This window comes from Ipomoea triloba, chromosome 11 (genome assembly GCF_003576645.1).
Source record: "Ipomoea triloba cultivar NCNSP0323 chromosome 11, ASM357664v1".
In the NCBI taxonomy this organism is placed as follows: Eukaryota; Viridiplantae; Streptophyta; class Magnoliopsida; order Solanales; family Convolvulaceae; genus Ipomoea; species Ipomoea triloba.
The window spans coordinates 8,958,879-8,983,740 of NC_044926.1; the positions used below are offsets into that span (position 1 = coordinate 8,958,879).

Here is a 24,862-nt window from a genome sequence, read left to right on the forward strand (position 1 = left end):
TATAGAGAATATACTCAAATTACTCGACTGCCTAGGTGATAGGCACCCGACTAATGCCTAACACCTTCTTCAACATTGATCAAAAGGCAATTAGAGGAGTCATTTGTTCACTATGAAAGTTCAAACTTTTTCGACAATTAAATGGTGAAAAATTATTCTTAATGGCCTTTAAGGAAATATCTGACTATCTGGCTAATGTGAGTCCTAAGCCTACCCTAAATTGATAGTGAGTTGAAGAAAGATAAAGTACGTCAACCCAATTCTAAACTAGTTCAAAATAAATTAAACCTTAATCGAATCCATGGTCACCTCTACGAAAATTCACGCAACATAGTATTAAATATGATTGATGGGACAAGGGAACGAGTAATTATAAGCATTAGTTTCTTCAAATTTTGTAACAGCCTGGGATGAGCTAGGAATCACAGAATAGTTGAAGCTAAGAAAAGAAGAAATTGGCAGAGAATAAAGAAGAATGGAGTGTTTGAGAGAGAAAAAAGGTAATGTATTGGTAACCAAATTCATGAATCCTCCTGCACTAACATCCACCATCTATACTCTTTATTTTTCCCGCAAAAATTAAAGACAAAGAAGTAAATAATGCAACAATCAACAAACAAACAACAAGATTCTCACAACAGCTCAACAAACAAACAACAAGATTCTCACAACAGCTCAACTGAAAGGGGTAAAATGGTCTTTTCACTTCGCAACACTCCCCGCTCGTCGTAATCACCGTTTTGGACCTAGTAGACAATTTCCAGCTAATGTAGTCCCCTCCATTTCCTCATTACTCACTTCAGGTACTTGGGTTGTAACAAATTCACTTCTCAACTTGTATCTTCACAACACAAATTTCTGTGAAGCAAAGGTTGATTATACCCTCAAAACTCAAAACACAAGCAACCACTATTCATTTGTAATTACAACAGATTTCAAAATTAATGTACAAACAAATACATAATTCTGAGGATGATGGCAAATGATGTAAGCCAAGAATACAAGAAACTAAGTAAAAGACAACATGGAAAAAAAAAAAGAGCAAGAACAAAAAAAAAAAAGGGAAGGTAAAGAATCACAAATTGCTATCAAGTGTGTGTTTTTGTCAGGATCTTTTATTTATCCCCCTTCAGATTTTTGATTTCTTTCTGCTTTTCCAACAACTGAAATCTAGTTTTTGCTTCTTCAGCGGCTCCTTTGAGCCGCTGAATCTTCTCTCAAGTCTTCGACGACTGGCCCTTCTCTTGGCTTCTCGACGCCACTGCCTTCGACGCTTGGGAGCCAGTAATAGGCTTCTGCAGAGGCTTTAGCGCAGCCATGATTTCAGCAAACGAAGGGCGTAATCTTGGGTCTCTGCAGAAAAAAAAAAAAACATCAAATGAACAGCATATCAAATCAAGAATTCTTGCCAAAGACCTTGTGGTCTAGTAGCACCCGGTTTAGACTCCCACATGGATGGGAGTGGGTTCAAGTCTCAGTGGAGGCGACTATTGACTCTTTGTGCTTCAGTAGGTTGAAAACGTAGCTATGAACAGATACTACATTGTAACAGAGTCACTAGTACTCAAAGAATAGATGTGTTGGGCGGAGGCCGGTAAAGACCAAGTCTAGCACCCTGTGGCTGGGGGATTGTTGGGTGAAGGCCGGTAAAGGGCTTAAAAGGCCAAGTCCAGCAAGGCGTCACGAAAAAAGTTGCACATTCACTACTAGCTATAGCTTTTGGCGTAAGTGGTAAGCGTTTGATCCTAACAAGATGTAAGCAACTTAGACTCACGTTTGCCAGCACTTTCTAATGATGTCCGCAATGGCAGGATCCATGTCGTCTGGTATGTCTAGACGACGGTGCTGAAATCCAACAGCACCAACAACTTGCATCGGGTTCATCCCTCCCCATGGTTGCTGCAGCGTGCAAAGCTCCCATAGTATGACGCCATAGCTATATACGTCGCATCTGCAGGGCGTAAAACGAAGACAACCTATTATTAGAAACTGCCCTTACGGCACCAATGTCGTATGCCAACATTAACATGTATATAATAGATTATGTCAGATAACATACTTCTCATCCGAAGGCTCATTTCGCAGCACTTCTGGTGCCATCCACTCCGCCTAGAGAAGGGTAAGTTAAGAAGATTAGTACAAAGGCTTCGTGGTTTCTAAAATGAATAACGTTGACAGTAATCACACGTTATGGAAGCAGCACACAAAAGACATGCAGAGAACCTAGTTTGATGATTATCATAAAGGCAAAAATTAGTAGGGAACAATTTCATCCTCGGGGATGATCATGATCAACTTTGGAACTAAAATGAAAACCAAGCACCATTAGTTCACCCTTTAGGCTCGGGGCAGCATCAAAGAATATCCATATTCACTTTCGCAATTTAAGCAAATACCAAGGACTAGAGACATCTCATGAGACCATGTCATTCATCACGATGATGTGAGTACATTCCATTTTAATGCTTATACTGCAAAAAAATTTATGCGGAAGAGAATACTGCAATTGAATTTTCAATCATTTGTGAAATAACACACATGTAGATCACGCAATATATGCATCACTATAATCACATTCATGTTATGATGTATAAACTAGCTAGGTCAGACATGGAAAACAAGAACACCCAAAAAGCAGAAATTAACATCGGTTTTATCTAACATAAAATTTGTGACTATTATTGCTCTATGAGAACACAAGCGTCTCTCCTTCCTATGTAGAAAGATGGACTAACATATTGCTATTTTGATAAGTAGAAGTGAAGAACACTAGTTCCAGATTGGTACAGCTTATGATAATGGATTAGGATTGCAGTTTATGATTATTGACTACATATTAGTTGTAAATTATTCAATTTATAATCTCAATTGTCTTGTTAAACTCATTACAATAGTTTCACCAAAATGATCTGCTGCTTACCCTAACTTGTGTATATCTATTTTCACGAAAGAGGACTGATGTTTGGAAGAAATCGAAAAGGCAAATGACTAGAACATTTAAATTTCAAAACCAACCACTCTTCCTTGAAAAGCTAAACACATCGTATTTGAAGTTAGTTTTCAATAATGGATCACCACCTTTCAGAAGAAGAAACTTGACAACCAAACATCTCCAAAGGCTTGAGAGTGTATTAGGACCAACAGCATTGAGCTATCTTCTAAAGGGCTGATATATAAAATGATGTAAGGATAATTAGCCAGTATATATGCTCGACTCGAACATTACAACAATGTTCAATCAAGAAAGGCACCAGACAAGAAATATTCAACAAAAATCGCCGAAGAAGTATGAGAACCAGGTAGAGCAAAACGTGGAGGAAAGAAAAAGAGCACCCAAATGGGAAGAAAACGCAGCGTGGAAACATTTCAAACTAAGGCAAACTAAAAAGGAATAGGTAGTCCTGAAAAGACAAAGCAATGTGACGCACATGAAAATAATATGCTAAAAAGATGAAAAACACAGAAGAGAATGCCTTCAACTTGCCACACCAATTATAAAAGAGAAAACCCAAAATTAGTTTTTCCTCCTTACCGTCCCTGCTGTTGACCTTGAAGAAAGAAATGTGCTATGCTTCATTCTTGATAACCCAAAATCGCATACCTAGGAGCAGCAAATATCATTGTTATCACATCCATGTGTTTTTCGAGTAAATTACTCAATTACAAAGATTCCCTGCTTAAGTAATATAACCTTGACAACCCAGTTCTTATCAACAAGGAGATTTGGAGACTTCAAATCACGATGAACTATCATTGGAGTGCAATTGTGCAAATAGTTCATACCTCGAGCCTGTGAAAAATATATAAGATACATTATCGAATTCATGAAGTAAATAGAAATTTTAAGCGGTATATATATCAAATAATAGGGGGACTGGATCATACAGCATCAAGAGCCATCCTTAATCGTTTGCGTTCATCTAATTGATTGTTGGGACGATGTATCAGTCTGTACAAACTACCTCTGCAAACAAAAGGAATATTTCAAAACTTTAACTTACATTGGCATTAGTAGCATGCGAGTATTAATTTTTCATCATATTTCACATTTACAGAGTTTCAGCATACCGATGTAGAAATTCAGTAACAATTGAAAGATTTGGAGGCCGAGTAACAGCTCCCATGAAAAGAACAACATTAGGATGCCTAAGTCTTTTCATGATCCGTACCTTGCAACCCAAAATAAGTTCATCTTATGTCAAATTATGATCCAAAAGTTAATATATATGACATGATAATAATTGAATACATGTGCTGGAATGGGTCATAAAAAATTCAAGTAATAATGATAAAAATAACTTCTAAATTTAGAACCCAAAAAAACAAAGACATTCAGAAATACTTGTGTAATGACAGATTTGTCTCCATCATTATTGTGCTTGCAGTAAATTCTTTCATCAGTCACAATTATCAAGAAGCCTAAGGAATAATGCTTCATTATATCAGCAGCGCTATTAGGTCACTTAGTTACTCTAATAATCATAACCTTCCGTTGTTACACCAAAAAAAAAATGTGGTGTACCAAAATTGTAAGAGCAAAAATTTCATCAAAGAGTCTTAACAAAATTATGATTCTATATTAAGACCTAATCAATAATTTAGCGATTTGACTGTCAGCCAATCAACAATTATTCTCTCTCTTAGGTTATTCAGAGTAATTTGTGCAAATAGAAGTAAAGAAATTTGATCCAAGGCAATGAATGGAAAATGATAGGAGAGGCAAATAGTACCTCGCTTTTGAATTCTTCAAGGGATTCACCAATAATATCTTGGTCCAAAAACTTCTTGACAGCAACTTCCTGTAAAATAAAACCTTTAATTATTTTCAATTGATGAATAGAAAATGACAGAAGACCCAAACAGAATCTTAACAAGACTTGCAAAATAACACAACCAACAAAATATCGTGAATTTACAACTGCAACAAATGTCTATATTTGTAACTGGGTGTAAAAACCAGATATGAAATCTGTGAACCTAACCACTGAATTTGAAATATCATGTATTAATGAGGTTATGCAACTGCCACGGTTCAATTGTCTTTCAGAAACTGTTGGAAGTGCTCAACAATAAAGGTTTTCTTTTTATAACAATACATACGAAAGGAATATATCAAAAGACGTTTTAAAGAGGCAATTTATCCATTTTTATGCAAACCATGGACAAATAAATTTTAGAAAGTCGCAGGTTCTACTTGATCTATAACAGAAAATAATCAAATTCTAGCTCCTCTTGCTGATGAGCTTATACATAGAAACCTACTCAAACAACTGGAAGTCCCAAGACCCTCTGTTTCTTTGTAGAGCTTGGGTCTCCTATATGTGTGTATAAAACAAAGAAACAAACAAGAAAACAACTTGAAGCTGTCAATGGAAGTATCAATAATACATTTGTGTAACTTTCGAAAGCATTCTAAATTTCTAATCACCACAAACTCACAAACCTAATTTGTGCAGTATATTAAATTTAATAGTTTTTACAGATCAATTTCCAACAATACCCCATTTCATAATTGAAATTGAAGATAAAAGAAAAAGAATATTGCATTTATGAAGGACAACATGCCAAAGTTGGAACTATTCAATTAAAATTTGATGTCCATAGTGTGTTGAATACAGTTTCCTAAATATGTATTTTCTTCCACAAAGTTTTGAGGAACCAAGGGAGTGTAATTGTAACACTAAAAATGGAGTTGACTGAAATAGGCACAAATGAGATGAGATGAATGAAAATAGACAACTTTTAAAACTTGGACAAAAACAGGCAAAACTAGTTTGCCTAATGCATTTCAATCAAACTTTTCCCTTATGCATTTCCTAAATGTGATTCATCTTATTTATGCTGGTGATGAAAATAAAAATTAGGCCAAAATGCATTTGAGGAAAACGTTTGACTAAAACACATTAGGCAAAATAGTTATGCCCATTTTTGTCCAAGATGCCTATTTTCATCCATATCATCCAATTTTTGCCTATTTCAGTCAATTTCCAACACTAAAATGTCTACTATCAACCCAAAAATAAATAAATAAATAAATCTCTAATAGCCATAATAGTTCACAAACTACCATGTGAATATTCACTGGTGATTTCTTAAAAATATATTAAACTTGTTAGTTTTTTTCATTTTCACAAAGCATCATGGTGCACAATATAACTATTGCAAGTTAAGATAGACACCTTCCATTATGTTCTTGGATGGCTTCTAGGAAGTATATATTTATAAAATGCTCTACCAGAACAGTTGAATTATGAATTGAGTTAGAGAGTTTTCTTTATCTTTTTATTGCTTCTTGTGATTCTTCAATTCAACCTTATAGTGGTTTTTTTTTTAAGTAGAGATGACATTAAAGACACCAAGGAGGTACCGCCCATAGTACAGAGTCAATGATCAAGAAACAAGGCTCTGTACCGCAAAAAGAACACAGGCTATACAACAATGAGCCTAAGTGAAAGATCAATAAAAGATAGAGTAGCATCAGGTGATACCCCTTGTGACCAAAAGACAAGTTTGTACACAAAAAGGTTTTTTAATTTATTCAAAGGCCTTCAATGTAATCTTACTTTAGGGATCTATTCCTAAAGGTGGAACTCTTCAATTGTTCATTAACTACAGTGAACAGCCCTAGATCATCCTCCATATACATATTCAACCACTTGGTGTTCTCAATTGCTTTAACCATAACTCCATAAGCTCACCATATCCCAATTGTTTCAGTCACAAAGCAAACCCTAATCACTCCCAAGCAACTCCATAATCAATCCTTAGCATCCCTACTCTTCTGCAGCCTATATGCAGGCTGAATTGACATTAAAATTGTTCCACATTACAAGTATGCATTGTTTCTTAAATTCTGTCCAATTTTACATCCTGTACAGGACATTAAGATGAAGATATCTCTAAATACACTGACAAAGATGGATGTCATCCAAAGTTATTTCACTCCAATGGGAAAAGACAATTCTAAGCTAGCAAAAGAATTTATCACTTACAGTTCCATGCCATTCTCCACGATATACCTCCCCATAGGATCCTGCAACAGAAGGATCACAAAGAAAGTGACAATATTATGATTAAATCAACTAGATGGCAGAAGCATTTGCAATTAGTAGAATGCAGATCAATACCAAGTCCAATACGTTCTCCCATGGAAATATCCTCCCAAGGAATCTCACAATCTGCTACATCATCAAGCATCGAATCGGATTTTGCACTACCTGTTGACCTATCTGATATTCTTTCACCCTCTGAATTTGTACCCTGTGCTTCGCGCACTCGTTCACCACTTCCCTGCTGCTCACCAACAGTAGCATCTGCATCTCCATCACTTCTTACCCATTCTAAAGGATTAAAAAATGCAGGAGGACTTTCTGGCGAATTAACAGAGAAATCCAAATTATCATATTGCTTACTGACAGCTGCAGTAGTTGCCACCACAGCTGCTGCTGTAGCTGTAGCTGCAGCTGCTACAGGGAGGTCAACATTTGGATCAGCAGTAGTCTTTGCAGCAGCTACTACCATTGAAGATGCAACAACAGCAGCAGCAGCAGCTGCTGCTGCAGCAACAGGCATATTTTTATTATACTTCATGGGGGGGACTTCTTTCTTCGGAGAAACCAGCTCTTCTTCCTCTACAATGTGCCCCAACTGTCCACGTGGAGTTCCCTTGGAACATGTACCATGATATGGCAGGGGAGGCAAGAAGTGCGCTCGGTCAAGATCATCTCTGCCCTTCTTTCTCTGCAAGTTATCTCTCTCCCAATTTTCCTCATCAACTGTCGATTTAGCTTCCAATGTTGACACATCTAATTCATCTGAATAAATTTCAGCAAACAAGTTTGGAGGTGCAACAACTCCGCTTTCAAGTAAGACATCATGAAGTTTCTGGGCTAGATTTGGGTTTTCTTTGGCAGCATCCATCATGTACTGTGAAACATCTTTCACTTTCATTCTACGTACAGCTGGGGAGCTAACCCCTTCAGTCCAGGATGGAGATCTTGCATGTGAATAAGGATGAGTAATTCTGGCAGGATTGTCCCATCCCAGCTCCTTTTTTGCATTGTAAGGCTTTTCAATATCACCTGAGGACTTGTTATCTCTTCCCTCAGCCGTAATCTGGTATTCTGAGTCCCTGGGAGACAAAGACTCCTTTCCTAAAGTTATACTTTCTCTCAATCTGGATGACCCCTTATCATATCCATTGAGTTCCTCCAACGAAGTAGCAGCCCCACTGCTAGAGGATGCTGTATGTGAGGAGTCAACATCTTTAGACATTGGACTGGTGGAAAGGAAATCTTCATAGTCTCCATGCCCTCCTGCAGTGTCAGATGGAATAAGAGCGCCAGGGGCTGCCATCAAATCTACAATGTACTCTCTGAAAAGTAAAGTAAGCTTTTCATTATTTGCGCAGATCCCATGACAAGCGTACTCATAAAATAAACAATTCTATGCACATACCCCATGAAATCCCTTGGAACTACCTTGATCTTAAATATTACGGAATATTCTAAAGGGCAGACAATGATCAGTGATTTTTTGAAAACAAAAATGGAGGGCGCAAAAGATTGAGGAAAAACATTTCATACTAAGAAAAAGTCATTTGAAAGGTGACCAGTTTTGGTATAGGTATCTCAGAGTGCATCAGCTGGAATAAAAAGGATGCATCTTTTGCAGATTCTGAAATTTTTCCTTATCCATATTATATGATATGTATCCAATCATAATAACCTATGACCAACATCAGTTACATAAAGAAAAGTAGATAAAGGTAAACACTAAAGGACAGCAACCTTCCATCATCAATCTTTACAAAATTCATTGCAACATCATCGGATCCCGTATATTGCTGTCCTTTCACTAGTCGACAAGGGACACCCACACTATCAGCCAAAACCTGCACATTTTTCATCACCAAACAAAGCATTGATGCAAAAAATCAAAAGAACTGCAATATAATGTGATTATGTACAATCAAGCACATCAAGTATAAAATAATGTTGATAATAATAATACTCCGTAAGACCGTAACAAATTCCAACATCAAAACATTATTAGGCCTCAGTTCTACCCTTCCAGAAAAAGGTGGAAAACAATAGTACGGAGTACATGTTACAGAAGGAAAAGTGAAACAACATTTATGATAGCTTGGACATTAAGGTTTATAATAATACACATGCCATCACTTGATATACATTGCTTGCTATGACCATACTTTGCAGTGCCTGGTTGCAAACAGGGGGTAAACAAGCGGTGCTTCTTATCAGTCAAATTAGAAAAGAGGAGTAAAGTTCAGCACCACTTCTTGCACCTTACTGCTAAATAAATAGACAGACAGATATTCTATTCTCATGCATCAAAAGATAGTGAACGAATCGAGTTCTAGAAATGAAAAGTTATAGACTCATATATCAATATGGATTAAATACTAGGAAAGCTTAATACCTTGAACAGCAATGCACGATGACGAGCCAATCCAATGGTCAAAGAACCAAGAGGCAAAACCATGCTTCCATGAGTTTTTTTTAATTTATAACTAAGGTTTTTCCATGCTATTAACATATTGTCCGGATCCACTACAGGCCCTCCCATGTGGTCAGAAACTAAAGCAGCAAGTTTCTGCACCAAATCTCCACCTACAAAGCTTAAGGATTCAGACCTTGACCTGACTGCTATCTCCAAAGCCCTCTGTTCAAGTTTCAACAACTTGGAGTCAGCAGCTCTATTGACCAGAATGGCTTCCCAACTAATGTGATCTGATACACGTGTTCGCTGCAGATCAACAAGGGAAGGCATTTTTGATGAAGTGGACTCTGTCTGGATGCCATATAGGTCATAGAAACCATCCATGATCTTATCATCAAAGCTAAGAGCATTGTAATTCTGTGAAGCATTGAGAAATCTATAATATGAGATACGGCATGTGTTAGAGAAGAATAAGGCATTGATCAGAAAGTTTTATTCTACAATCAAGGGATACACATAATTTGCAATATATATATATATATATAGTGGCTACAAAGTCGAAAATGAGAAAAATTACTATGCTAACTATTAAAGTTCTCTTATAATAGAACAGTTTAATCATGCAATAAAATAGATAAGAATAGATAGGAGAGTAATGTTTTGGAAAAGGGAAAGAATCCATTCAAAAACCAGGTAAAGGGTAAGAAGAATAAGGCACAAAAACGTTAAAACCACACAAATTGATCCATAGGATCTATTATGTCATTTCAATAATTCAATTTGCACTCCATGTCAATCAGGCTCACTATCAGAAGTCAGAAGACCCTCAACTACTCATCCTACTTTCTATACCCAGTTAAAGCAGTGATGGTGTAAACTCTGCTAGATGTGTTCTGTTCTAATAATGCCTTTAGGACTTGCTCTAATTCATCTTTCCCACTTCCAGAGCTCTTTCTGAACTTCTCCACCTTCATTGTAACATCATTTATCAAGCCAAATTATCAAGATCATATTCTATCCAAATGCCATATCAATGTTTTTAGTACATATTCAAATAAAATGTTTGTAACCCATAGCATGAATTTAATATGACATATACCTATGCAATTCCTCCATTCCCCTAGGTTTCAAGAATCTAACCTCAATTTAGTCTACCCAAAGCATTTATCATGCAAAATCTCCTTCTCAACAGCAACAATTGATTTCTTAATCCATAAATGCAAAAACAAAGAATTTAAGCAATTAGTTCAGTATCAAAGTTGAATGGCCAAACACATGCTGAGGGCAACACAGAGAAATAAAAAAACCATCATCCTAGTACTCTTTTTGACAACTTTTTCAACTTCAAAAAAACACCAAGAACATTTTCTCATCAAGTAGGATTCTTGGTAGCAATCTGTAACTAATTCTTCTTGCCAAACTTGAAAGATCAGTTGAAACAAACCTCAAAACTAAACACCATCTGAAACCGGCTCTTGTCAGTCAATTCAACATGGCAACTATGTTGGGTGCCAACTTACTATTCACATATAATATTACCTATAGGCAATTATTACATGATCTTAAGTACTTATAGCCGAGCAAACTGAGGAAAGGAAGGAAGGAATAGAATAACCAAAAAATGGGAAAGGGAAAAGCAGCTTACCCAATACCGATATGCTACAACTTCTGCTGGTGTATTTTCGGGTGGGCAAGAGCCTAAACTGATCTGCTTCACAGCTTCAATCTGAACTGCCTCAGGATCCTCCCTTGCACTTAACTCTAAAGCCAGCTGTATTTGATACTCTTCTTCAATATCGGGATCCCTGGAATTCGTAGACTCACACTCGAGCCTCACTGCTTCCATAGCAGCCTCCAAGCCACAACTACTCACAGAATCAGAAGGTTCCATTATGTCAACTTTATTCACATTAGAAGAAGAAGGAGGACTAGGACTACTATGTCTACTTGTAACAGAGCTGAGCCATCCAGAAATTGCTGAAAAGGGCTTGTTATGCTCAGAGCCATGGTGGGATCTAGAGTTCAAATTCCTCTCAGGCGAAGAAACATCACTCAACCTATTCCCCTTTGCTGCTGATGTTGACCCTTCTGAATCCTCAGACTGATTGGACCCCAAATGGAGTTTCTTCAAAAAGTTTTTCATATTGTTGTTTCCACTAGTCAATGCTAAAGAAGATGAAACCTCTCCATTGTCTCACTCCAAGCATGAACCAATCCTCAATCCCCCCCAAAACCACTCCAACAAGGCCCCCTTTAGGTCAACATCCAATAAACCTCAAACAGAGCAATCAAACCCCATAACCAAAGCAAAGCCTGGTCCTTTATGAAATGCCCAGATGCGGAAATAGAAAGGCAAAACAAAAAAATCCAATTCAAGAATGCAAATTATGTCTGCATAGCAGCCTACCTGTGCACACACACCCAAAACAATCAAGAATCGAGAAAAAGGGTGGCTTTTTATTGTATTACCTTAACAGAAACAACAGCCAATCAACAAAGGAGTTGAATAATAAAAACACCAATATAGTGGATTGCGTGAAGAAAGAGAGGGATTGGGGCTTTATTGCATTGAGAATTTGAGATAGAGAAGAAAGACTATTATTTCATTTCATATGCAAAATAAGAAGGAAAATAAAAATGTAATAAAAGTAAAAAAGGGGGTGAGTGGTGAGCTTGGGTTTGGGGTGGGTGGGTGGGTGGAGAGAGGCAGCAAAGACTCAAAGAGCAACAAGTGGGAAGTAGGGACCTCAAATATGCAGAGATGACCCACTTGGAGAGTTGGAGTTCTTCACAACACACTATTCTATATTTCTATTACACCACTCGCTTCAAAGTCTCCCCGATTTCAATGGGGTAAACCGTAAACAATCCAACTTGCCTTTCCCTTCTCTTATTATAGTCTTATCTCTCAAAAACTCAAAACTCAAAACTCAAAACACGGAGAGGTAGATTCAATTCAACAGTAAATCATGATTGGCTGCTTTTAGCCCTACACAGTACAGGAGGAGACTCCTTCCCAGTTTGTAAACTTCAAGTCTAGTCGTTGCTATTTTTAATCCACCATTTCTTTCCCATTTGTAGCTAGGGTTGCAAACTTTGGTAAATGTTAAATTAATCGGAAAGAATTTCCACTAGTCATTTCTTAACCAAAATATTTTGATTCAATTAATGTTACAGAATTATAGAATTTCGATTACCAGTTAATTTAATTCGAAAATATCAATTAACTAAATTAACTGATCGGTTAACCGAAATTCTATATATCCACCGAGGCTCAATCTCATAACCTCCCATATAGGAGTAACTACATGTCATCTGAGTACAAGGTGTTTTGCGTTAATTTGTATCTATAATATTAAAGATTTAAAATTTTAGGTAAAAACACTTCGGTTAACCGATCAATTAACAAAAAAAATCTCCGGTACAGTTAATTCAGTAATAAAAAGTTTGGTTCGGTTAAGAGTTAAAACTTTAAAATACTTGATTAATTCGGTTCAGATAACCAAATGCACACCCCTATTTATAGTTATTCTAGTTTCCCTTTTTTGTTTTAAATGTAAATTAGCCCACCATTTATGGTATTTTGTAAATGAACTGCTAATACAATTTTAAGGTCGAACAATGTGTAATCGAATCAAATTTAGGTTAATTATATAGTGGTGAGAATACTGAATATTGTACACACACAAACAAAAAAGTTTGAATTTCATCATTCAGGTTATCATGTACTTTAACTTCACATTTTAAGAAATCTCAAATTACATAAAAAGTTTAGAAAATGAGATACAAAGAATGTGGCCCCCAAAAAGAAAATGAAACCCTTCTCATAAATCTAACTGATGGATTTAATTAACCTGGGGTATCCCGAATTATTAGATCCAAATTAAGGAACGAATAACAAAACGTAATAGCAAAATAATAATGCTACAAGTCACAGAGACAAATTATATTGATGATTCGTGTTAGGACGAATACAAGAAGTGTGTAGTGCTATTACAATAATTGTTTAGACAGGGTATGATGAAGGTGTCTTGTAATGCTAAGACAATGGCCTTTTATACAAGAAAATCCCAACTGAAATAGGCTAAATTCGTGGAGGGCGACAAGACCATGTGGTGGGCCATAAGACTAAGTCGAGGGCCATGTAATGGGCCCGCAATACTAAGTCAAGGCCCATCATGATGGGACTCGAGTTATGCACTTCCGAACCCCGGGTCTCTATTATTATCGGGTCATTTCCAATATCTCCATTACTAACATCCTTGAAAACCAAATACATGTAACATTTAATGTAAGATTATCAAGTATATAATTTGAACCAAACGTTATGATAAAATAACATTAAAAATGAAATATTTTTAATTCTTTTCGTGCAAATGAGAGAAATCAATAAATATTTAAGTCATTTCAAACTAATTAGATCAGCAAATAGGTGCAACTGTAAACCATTTGAGAGAATTGAAGAGAGGAAGATATAAGAATAGTAGTTATCCGCCATTTAATATGCTTATTCAAATATTTTAAATTTAATTCCACTCAAATATTTATTAGCCAAGGAATGTTTCTCAGTTAATTTGGCTAAAGTTTCTTTGGTATATTGCGACCACATGCCCGAGGTATATCCATCAAATTGCGATTGACTTTTATTATAACATTTAGGGGATGTATGGTTGGATGGAAAAGTTTTTCAATAGAAAATATTTTTATAAAGTAAATGAAAATGTTATTTTTTAGTATTTGGTTCATGTAATTCATTTTTCATTGGAAAATGAATTCCTCATATTTGAAGGAAAAAAATCTCTGGTACGACATGAGATTTTGTTCTCCATGTAAGTTGGAAAAAAAATGAGATGACTTAATTATTTTACCCTTATTGTTCTTTCTTAATAATTATTACTTATTTACTTTTATTATTTTGTGTAGAGGCATATAAGTCTTTAAACTCACTATTCATTACAATTTCAAATCCAATCAAACAATGGAATCAATGTCCCCAATAATTTTTTTCCACCAACCAAACAATGAATTTCATCTTCCTAGTAATTACTTTTCTATGAAATTTCAATTCAATTCCCTTTAAAATATTTTGGAAAAAGTGTCAAATAGACCACTGAACTTATCGCTTTTGTGCAATTGGGCCATTGAACTTAAAAAGTGTGCAATTCAACCATCATCAAACAATCAAAATTTGTGCAATTGGACCATTTTTACAAAAAAAAAAAAAAAAATTGGTAAAATCCAATTATATTACTAACATATATGTATTAAGAGTGGCATTTACTTTAACCATACTAGTTGGGAGTCAATATTGAAATGTTTTTAACTCAAATTAAATTAAAATTTTTTGTAAAAATGGTCCGATTGCACAAATTTTGCTTGTTTGATGGTTGAATTGCACACTTTTTAAGTTTAATGGCCCAATTGCACAAAAGTGATAAGTTCAGTGGCGTATTTGACATTTTTTCCAAATATTTTCTGTAAACCAAACAGGTGATTAGATTAGGAGTAGATTTTAAGATTAATTGGTACTTGAAAGTTTGTTAAATTCAATATATTTAGCTAATAAAAGACTTCATTCATGAGTTTGTTATTACTGTTGTTGTTAACTACTTCATACTTGTGACTACATCATTATTAATAATACTCTGTAATAAACAACAGTTAAACTAATAAATAATAATGATAATAATATATAATTATTAAAATAAGTTTATTTTAAAATTTGTCTAAAACTAAAAAGTAGTTTAATAATAATCTAATAAATAAAACAATAGACTTAAACAATTAACTTAACAAATATTTTATTCAAATGCTAATACTACTAGTTGGTCAAATAAAGTAGTAATAAACTAATACAATAAGTTATTAGTTATTATTGCTAACACAATAAATTATTGGTTATCAGCTAACAGTTAATTATGAAACATCTCTTATATTTATTGTATTTAATTATTGTATTAATTGTTTTCATATTTTATACTAAATACATGATAGTTTGAGAGACTTGTTTCGGGCTGATGAGTTGGTGTGGGAACTCGGAGAGTGAGATGGTCTTCTCCCATAATCATTTTGGATGCACCTAAAAAAAATAAAATTATACAAGTATTTGACATGTCTATAGAAAATCAAATTTTTAATATGTCAAATGGTATAAATGACTAAAATTGTAAATTTATATAAGGTTTGGCTAAAGTTGTTTTAAAAAACAAAACTATAAAGTTTTGAAAATTTTCTCACCCAAAAAAATATCATTTTAATTCTTATCAACGTTGCTTTTATATTTTTGGACTTGATTAGAAAAAAAAAAAAAGTAATCATTAACTCTAATCCATAGTTTTGTCAACAATGTTGACGTAGCAATGTCGTGCGAGCAAAGATATTTTTAATTTTTAATTAAATAAAATATTGAAAATTAATCATACTTCGGAATTTAATAAAAATAATACTCCCTATCTTCTTAACATTTCCATTTTTATTTAATATATATTTTTAAACATAATAAATATTATAAATGACCATGATCACTTCTTACTATTTTTCCATACTAAAAGTACCCAGCCATACATTACATTATTTATAAGAAAAAAAATAAATTTGTTTTATTAATTACTTGGGTATATAGTTAATTAATTAATTGGTGACAAATAAAAATGTAATTAATGTCATATAATATCACTTATTATGATAAGTGGCCAATGATTTCTTATATTTATTAACAATTAGATTATGTAAATAGCATAATCGAGAGCCAAATAATGTTATGGATTAATGTAGCGGCAACCTCATGTATTGTGTATGGTTAGTCAAACTGTGGTTTGAGTTGTGTTATATTAATTACTGTTAAAATCGTATCATGAAATGTAATACATATTGATTTATAAAAATATTATTATATTATTGTTTAAAAAAATTATATATTTGAGATATGCCTAACGTTAGATAGACTTACACAAAATTTTATGATTATCGTAGGAATACCATACAAATGTATACAAGGCAAATTAAGTTGAGTTCAATTTGAATAATCTTTCAACCAATCCTAGATAACTCCATTTTTTTTAACATTATATTTATAGAAAAATTTTACTATGCTACAAATTTGAGATCTATACATTCTTATAAATAAAACTAGTCATAATATGCAACATGTGCAATTAAATAATGTTCAATGAGCAACAAAAAGTTAGTAAATTTAAATGATCTAAATAAATAAAGAAACATCTAAATCTTATAAATATTTACACCAAAATAAATCTAAATCTTATAAATATTAATTAGAAGATTACATTTTAATTCTTTATGATAAGAAATATTAGTATCTAGCATTTTTTTATAAATGTATTGAACTTAGTAGGTATTGTGTTTCAAAAAGATTATATTTAACTTTTAGCAAATGCAATTAGTTACATTTTTTTCTTGATGATTTTTTCTATTGTAATTACATTTTAACACTAATACCATAATAAATGAAACAAAAATGTTTTGTGATAATAAGTCAATGATTCCACATCAAATAAGATGCAAATGAAAAACGAAAAAAAGAAAAAAGAAAAAAGAAAAAAAAAACAAAACAAAACTCTTTTACTAATTAAAACAAATGAATTTTTAACTTAAAAAATTAAATAAATAGAGGTTAAATTTTCAAATAAGAAAATCATATTAAAATAGATACACACAATTTATTAATTAAAAATTATTATCAAATTAAACTATATTTATAGAAACTACATATGCACATATATTTGTAATTTACACAGTGATTTTAAAATTGCTTAAAGAAAAAAAATTGAGGGTAAACTTGATCAAAAAATATAAGTGTACAACATACATAAAGAACACTGTTAAAGACTAATGTTAAAATAAAAGTCAAAAGAAAAGATGTGAAGGGTAAACTAGAAAGAAGGTGTAAAGGAACAACACACATAACACAAAGAACAAACACTTGATACAACTTATACTATCAACGTAACACAATTTTCATTCTAGTTAATAATTAACATTATTCGCTATTATTAAATTTTAGAGATGGTAAAAAAAAAAAGTGAAGAATCGTTTTTGTAATTAATATAATATTAATTATTTATAAAAATAGTACATGTCATTTCTATATACATGATAGTTTTATTAGGCAAAACACATAATATGACTAGATAATCTAGATATTGTTAGCAACAAACACGAATAATTAATAAATTGAACTATGGGTTGCAAGTGTCATTATATTTCGATCTGTAATAAAATTATATTAAGTAATTAGGTTAAAACACAAATCCGAGATACAAATCAAAGCCTAATTGAGGCTATTACAAGGTTTAGATAATTTGAATATGTTGTCTAAAAGAAGATTGAAGAGAGCAAGTCCAAATGATTATGTATATACAAGGGCAAGACCCTCTATTTATAGTGTCCTAGGGTCGTATTCAATGCAAATTGAGTGATCCTCAAGTCTCAAAGCATATTGTTCACACACATGTCTCGTTTTCAAATCATCACGCGTCCCGACTCATCTCTTACACCCCACCGCCCCCGCTAATATTGCCACATACACCGTTGTCATAGGGCCACATATGGGGCTAATTAGCCCCCACACCCACAATGCCACCCCGTCGAGGCCGGCAAGGCTCAACAGTGCCCACGACTCCCAACCGTGACTAGTAGTGGGCCGCAAGATGCACTGTGAGGGAGAACTTCACCCTCCCCCTCTCTCCTTTCATTTTGTTGCACCTAGACCTTGTTTCCAAGTTTTTTCCCTATTTGACCCCAAATTTGCACCTAGACCTTGTTTCCAAGTTTTTTCACTATTTGACCCCAAATTACACATTTAGCACAACCACAACACCCATGATCTATCAAACCTATTAGATTTGTAACCCCATGCCTCATCAATATAATAACAATTATCATACATTTTCAACATTATAAATTTTAGGTCAATAATATTTGAAAAGATTTATGAACTCTTTATACATCGGTTATATACCTTTACTACTACTGTATGTCTGTATCATGACATGCCCTTCATAAAAGTAAAACATTTAACCTTTCATTTGCATTATATTAACAATTTGCTTATCAATAACCATAAATTGCTAAGTTTGATTGAACTATTTTTAAACTCATAATTTATTTGAGTAACTCAAGAGTAATCAATAAACATAAAGAGTTTTATTACATTGAAGTGATTTCCATCCCCTCTTTCTATCTTATTTTGTCTTTTTTGTATAACATAATAAAAACTAAAGGATAAAGTGAGGATTTATTTTCATGGCAAAAAAAAAAAAACTAATTACTCAAACTTAATTACATATTTACATCTACTTTTTTTAGTATTACTAGCTCTATTACAATGTACTATCTGTTCGGATATACTTTCTTAACCTATTGGAACACAAAGAGTCAATAAGTCTATACCACCTCCACTGAGGCTCAAACGCATGACCTACCATTTGGGAGAGTCACTTCGCTATAAGCAAAATATTTATGATAAGAGCAATGTTACATGCCCCTCAAATTTTCCTCTACTGAAGTGGCATTATCTTATTGAGTTTTCAATATTTGATTATAAATTAATTTTTTTTTTCTAATTAGTTGTGAAGTCTGTCAATGGGTCCACACCAAATGAATGGAAGCCATAAAGAGCAAGATCAGAAAAATTAAAAATTCAGGAAGAGAAAAAATATATATTTTCCTTATGATAAATGGAGAATAGTTATGTAATATTGACTTCACAATTAAATATTTGAATTAATTTTTTAATAATAATAAAATATTGGTTTTCCTCTCATAAGTCAAATTAGCAGAAGACTTCAATGGGAAAATCAATACGACATTACTATTGTCTATTTATTACCCCCAAAAAAAAAAAAAACCAAAAACAAAAAAAAAAAAAAAAAAAAAAAAAACCGCTTTTACCACCGCATAAATAAGCGGCTGTAATTAAGTTTGAGTAATTAAAATATTTTTTTAATTTATCTTTTTGCCTTGAAAATAAGTCATCACTTTATCCTTTAGCTTTTTATTGCGTTCCACGAAAAAGACAAAATAGGATAGAAAGAAGGAATGAAAATGACTTTAATGTAATATTGTACAAGACATGGGGTGTTTTATTCTATAATATAACAGCCTGTAGTTGTGTAGTTGGAAGCAAATGCTTGTGTGGCTAAAAAAATCCAAACTTTTTTTTATTAAAAAATATAAATTAAAAATGACAATGATATGGCACATTGGCATGCACCCTTTTCCAACACCTTTTTTGGTATAGTGGTTCATCACTTTTTGTCATGCTTATACTCTTTTTTTATACTTTTTTCTTGTAATTTTTTTAGCCTTGAATTATTATTAATTATTTGGACAAATAGTAGTCCTTTTATACTAAAAAAAATTGGGTTGAGAATTAAAAAGGTGGCTTGGTCTCACTTGGACAACCACCACAAAGTCATATTGTATTCTATGAGGTTGGAGTTAATTTAAGTTTTTATTTCTTGATTATTATATATTTATAGGGAAAATCATAATTTTGGTTCTTCAATTGTTTTCCAACTGTCAATGTAGTCCCTAGTTTTTAATTTCAACTGATTTGATCCTCGAATTGTTTAAAATTTCGTCAATTAAACTCTTTGAGGATCAAATTAACAAAATTTTAAAAATAGGAAAATCACCATTTTGATCCCTCGGAAGGGCTTAATAGACGAAATTTTAAACAATTCGAGGATCAAATTAGTTGAAATTGAAAACTAGGGATTACATTGACAGTTGAGAAACAATTGAAAGACCAAAATGTGATGCTTTCTATATTTATATTTTTAAAATGAAAAAAAAAAAGAGTGTAGTTACTTTCATCAAATGATATGTATTGATTGGTTAAGAGTTAACTAGCGGGGCACCTTTCCTCTCCCCCCTCCCCCCTCCCCCCTCCCCATGAACAACAAAAAGAAAATGATATGTATTGATTGGTTAAGAGTGCAAAAAAAAAAAAACAAATTATTCTTTAAAATCAATGACTAGTTAACACGTCGATAAACAGAGAGTAATAGGAATACGTACGTATAGTATAACTCTTTTAAAATTAGTTTTGGTAATCATGTGCAGGACAATTAAATTTGGATGTGGACTATTAAAAATGCATCACTTAATTCTATAAAGTGTCTTTTTGAATAGTTGGGGTTAAATTTGATTGATTTAGAATTGAATGATTATATGTGAAAAAAGAAATACAAAAATGGAACAAAATTAGAATTAATGCATACCCCTACCACTATCCCACTAATGACTTATGATTCAAGTCGAAAGAGTTCAAATATTACTTTTGAGTTTGACCTTGTAAATAAAATATATACATCCTAGAAGAACTCATCATGTGTAATATTCAATAATAATTCAATTTATAATTAATCTATGTTTATAATAATCACCCTTGAACCAAAAACTCTAGATAAAATATTAAAAAATAAAAAGAGTTTATTTCAAAATGGTCCCTCGACTATACTAATTTATCATTTTGATACTTCACTTCTAATTTTAATTATGACATTCTTACCTATTTTAATCATTTATTTAATAACTTTATTAAACAACCANCCCCAAAAAAAAAAAAAACCAAAAACAAAAAAAAAAAAAAACAAAAACAAAACCGCTTTTACCACCGCATAAATAAGCGGCTGTAATTAAGTTTGAGTAATTAAAATATTTTTTTAATTTATCTTTTTGCCTTGAAAATAAGTCATCACTTTATCCTTTAGCTTTTTATTGCGTTCCACGAAAAAGACAAAATAGGATAGAAAGAAGGAATGAAAATGACTTTAATGTAATATTGTACAAGACATGGGGTGTTTTATTCTATAATATAACAGCCTGTAGTTGTGTAGTTGGAAGCAAATGCTTGTGTGGCTAAAAAAATCCAAACTTTTTTTTATTAAAAAATATAAATTAAAAATGACAATGATATGGCACATTGGCATGCACCCTTTTCCAACACCTTTTTTGGTATAGTGGTTCATCACTTTTTGTCATGCTTATACTCTTTTTTTATACTTTTTTCTTGTAATTTTTTTAGCCTTGAATTATTATTAATTATTTGGACAAATAGTAGTCCTTTTATACTAAAAAAAATTGGGTTGAGAATTAAAAAGGTGGCTTGGTCTCACTTGGACAACCACCACAAAGTCATATTGTATTCTATGAGGTTGGAGTTAATTTAAGTTTTTATTTCTTGATTATTATATATTTATAGGGAAAATCATAATTTTGGTTCTTCAATTGTTTTCCAACTGTCAATGTAGTCCCTAGTTTTTAATTTCAACTGATTTGATCCTCGAATTGTTTAAAATTTCGTCAATTAAACTCTTTGAGGATCAAATTAACAAAATTTTAAAAATAGGAAAATCACCATTTTGATCCCTCGGAAGGGCTTAATAGACGAAATTTTAAACAATTCGAGGATCAAATTAGTTGAAATTGAAAACTAGGGATTACATTGACAGTTGAGAAACAATTGAAAGACCAAAATGTGATGCTTTCTATATTTATATTTTTAAAATGAAAAAAAAAAAGAGTGTAGTTACTTTCATCAAATGATATGTATTGATTGGTTAAGAGTTAACTAGCGGGGCACCTTTCCTCTCCCCCCTCCCCCCTCCCCCCTCCCCATGAACAACAAAAAGAAAATGATATGTATTGATTGGTTAAGAGTGCAAAAAAAAAAAAACAAATTATTCTTTAAAATCAATGACTAGTTAACACGTCGATAAACAGAGAGTAATAGGAATACGTACGTATAGTATAACTCTTTTAAAATTAGTTTTGGTAATCATGTGCAGGACAATTAAATTTGGATGTGGACTATTAAAAATGCATCACTTAATTCTATAAAGTGTCTTTTTGAATAGTTGGGGTTAAATTTGATTGATTTAGAATTGAATGATTATATGTGAAAAAAGAAATACAAAAATGGAACAAAATTAGAATTAATGCATACCCCTACCACTATCCCACTAATGACTTATGATTCAAGTCGAAAGAGTTCAAATATTACTTTTGAGTTTGACCTTGTAAATAAAATATATACATCCTAGAAGAACTCATCATGTGTAATATTCAATAATAATTCAATTTATAATTAATCTATGTTTATAATAATCACCCTTGAACCAAAAACTCTAGATAAAATATTAAAAAATAAAAAGAGTTTATTTCAAAATGGTCCCTCGACTATACTAATTTATCATTTTGATACTTCACTTCTAATTTTAATTATGACATTCTTACCTATTTTAATCATTTATTTAATAACTTTATTAAACAACCAGGAAATATGAGGGTAATTAAGTAATTTTCATGTTTTCTCAATTTCTCCCTTCTTTGAATTTTTTTATTTTGTAGCTCAGGGTTTTCACCGTCGGTCACAATGACTAATCCCGTTGTTGATGGAGGAATCATTTCTTTGACTCTTTTGTGCATAAGCATTATTAATCTTTTTTAAATTTTTAGTCAAGGATGCCATGGTAAATTTGACTTCAGAAAAAACACACACACACTCTGAAGGCCAGTAGGTTGTTGGAGGAGGCTAAAAACATGTAAATTATTTCATTAAGTACCTTCATATTTGACGGTTGTTTAATTAACATAAGGATTAAAATAGATAAAAATTTCATAATTAAAGATTTTATTAGAAAAAAATTGAAGTCAATGATCAAAGTGATAATCAGTAAAGAGATGATTTTAAAAGTTGACTCAAAAAATGTATATATTATATTGGTTCCCATCCTTGCTTGTCCCCTTGAAATAATGACCATATTGACGTTTGTATTTTTATTTATTTTTAAGAGTGATGGAGATGTGGTATGGTTGCACTCTTCAACGGAGTAGGTTGTTGTGTCCATAAAGAAATAACTATTATGTGCCATATAACTTGCAAAAAATGGTGCATTTTAGGGGAGTTCTGATTATATCCTTAAAAGATGAGAAAGGGTGTCAAGCAATATAAGATATAATTTATATTTTATATTCAGAAAAAGGGTCAAATATGTCCTCCAACTTTACACGAAAGTATAATTAAGTTTCTCAACTTTTAAAAATTGCAATTAAACATTCTAACTTATTAAAATCGGTCAAATAAGTCCAACTTAACCAACATATTAATGGTATGCAGGTCATTGTTGACTGTCGTCCTTGATAACAATCAAAGACAAATCGACGCCTAGCGGTGACTGACAAACGATGCTATATTAGTGTGTGTATGTGTGTAGTTTTTTAAAATAAGCTATTATTTTAAGTTCTGTTTTACCAAATAAAGCTTATAGCTTATTTGTAGTTCAAAATATAAACCATAAACTCTAAAATAAGCTCTACTAAAGTTATGTTTGGCATGCCTAGCTAAAACGCTACTGAAAGCTGAAAAACTAGTAGCTAATGAGCTAATTGATTGAAATTAAAGTGTTTGGTAAAATTAGCTGTTAAATAAGATGATGACTATGTTTGGCAAACTTAGCTGAAAAGTAGTTGAAAACTGAAAAGCTATAAGCTCAAAGCTGAAATCGGAAGAGTTGTTATGCTTAAAAGTGTTTGATAAAATTAGATTTTTGATAAGTTGATAAATGTAAAAAGACTAAAAAGGGCATCTTCATACAATTTAAATAGTTTTAAATTTAAATAGGGTTGTTTATATATATTAAAATATAAAACAATGAAATTAATATATTTTAATAAAATATACAGTAAGAACATATATTTGAAAATATATAAAGCAAAACAAAATGTTTATAATTCATAAGATTAGTTCATACAAAAATTAATGTTCAAACACAAATGTCAAATTGAAATTACAACCAAACATATTGAAGAGAAATGAGCAAAAAGGGTTTTAATTGGGAGGGGTAAAGGATGCCATTTATTTAAAATAATGAGGATAAAGATGGAAAAATGTTAAAAAGCTACTAGATTATTTTGAGAACATTACCAAACAGAGCTTATAGCTTATTAGGAGCTTAAAATAAGTTATAAGCTCCTAAATAAGTTCTGCCAAACAGAGCCGATCCGATAAGTGTAAAAAGGACATTTTTATAAATTTATATATTCAAATTTAAACGGTGATATATATATATATATTGCAATATAAATATAAATATAAATATATATATATATATATATATATATATATATATATATATATTTCACATTTATGATATGGTATCCCATAGTAAAATAGCAATATTGTTGCCAATATCCTTCATCTCACTAGTTATATCTCACTTAAATTTTCATTGTCGTTGATAATACCACTAAACTCTTGAAAATCATAAGGTGATATGTAATTTGGATGTTGCTCAGCTCGAACATATTAAAAATCATGTTATCTTGTGAGTTCTTCCGGATGTAGTTATGCAATGAAAATATGGCCATAATA

At 32.3% G+C, this 24,862-nt stretch overlaps 1 protein-coding gene across 5 annotated transcripts; it reads right to left on the reverse strand.

Annotated features, from left to right (window-relative positions):
- Nucleotides 1–855: 855 nt before the first annotated feature.
- LOC115995584 (probable serine/threonine-protein kinase SIS8) lies at nucleotides 856–12,086 on the reverse strand. 5 transcript variants are annotated; one of them, XM_031234657.1, is made up of 13 exons: nucleotides 11,108–12,085; nucleotides 9,442–9,879; nucleotides 8,790–8,893; nucleotides 7,128–8,374; nucleotides 6,993–7,033; nucleotides 4,731–4,799; nucleotides 4,069–4,169; nucleotides 3,886–3,964; nucleotides 3,692–3,790; nucleotides 3,533–3,601; nucleotides 2,060–2,109; nucleotides 1,775–1,951; nucleotides 856–1,353 (listed from the first exon to the last, which is right to left on the reverse strand). In XM_031234657.1, exons 1-13 carry the CDS (start codon nucleotides 11,603–11,605, stop codon nucleotides 1,218–1,220), a joined length of 3,108 nt encoding a protein of 1,035 aa, XP_031090517.1. In that variant the 5' UTR covers nucleotides 11,606–12,085; the 3' UTR covers nucleotides 856–1,217. The 5 variants fall into 5 exon arrangements, 3 of the variants coding, with proteins under 3 accessions (XP_031090517.1, XP_031090520.1, XP_031090518.1); XM_031234660.1 differs by having other exon boundaries at nucleotides 9,442–9,898; nucleotides 11,108–11,222; XR_004093531.1 differs by lacking the exon at nucleotides 856–1,353 and adding an exon at nucleotides 3,079–3,166 and having other exon boundaries at nucleotides 1,876–1,951; nucleotides 11,108–12,086.
- Between the last annotated feature and the right edge of the window lie 12,776 nt (nucleotides 12,087–24,862).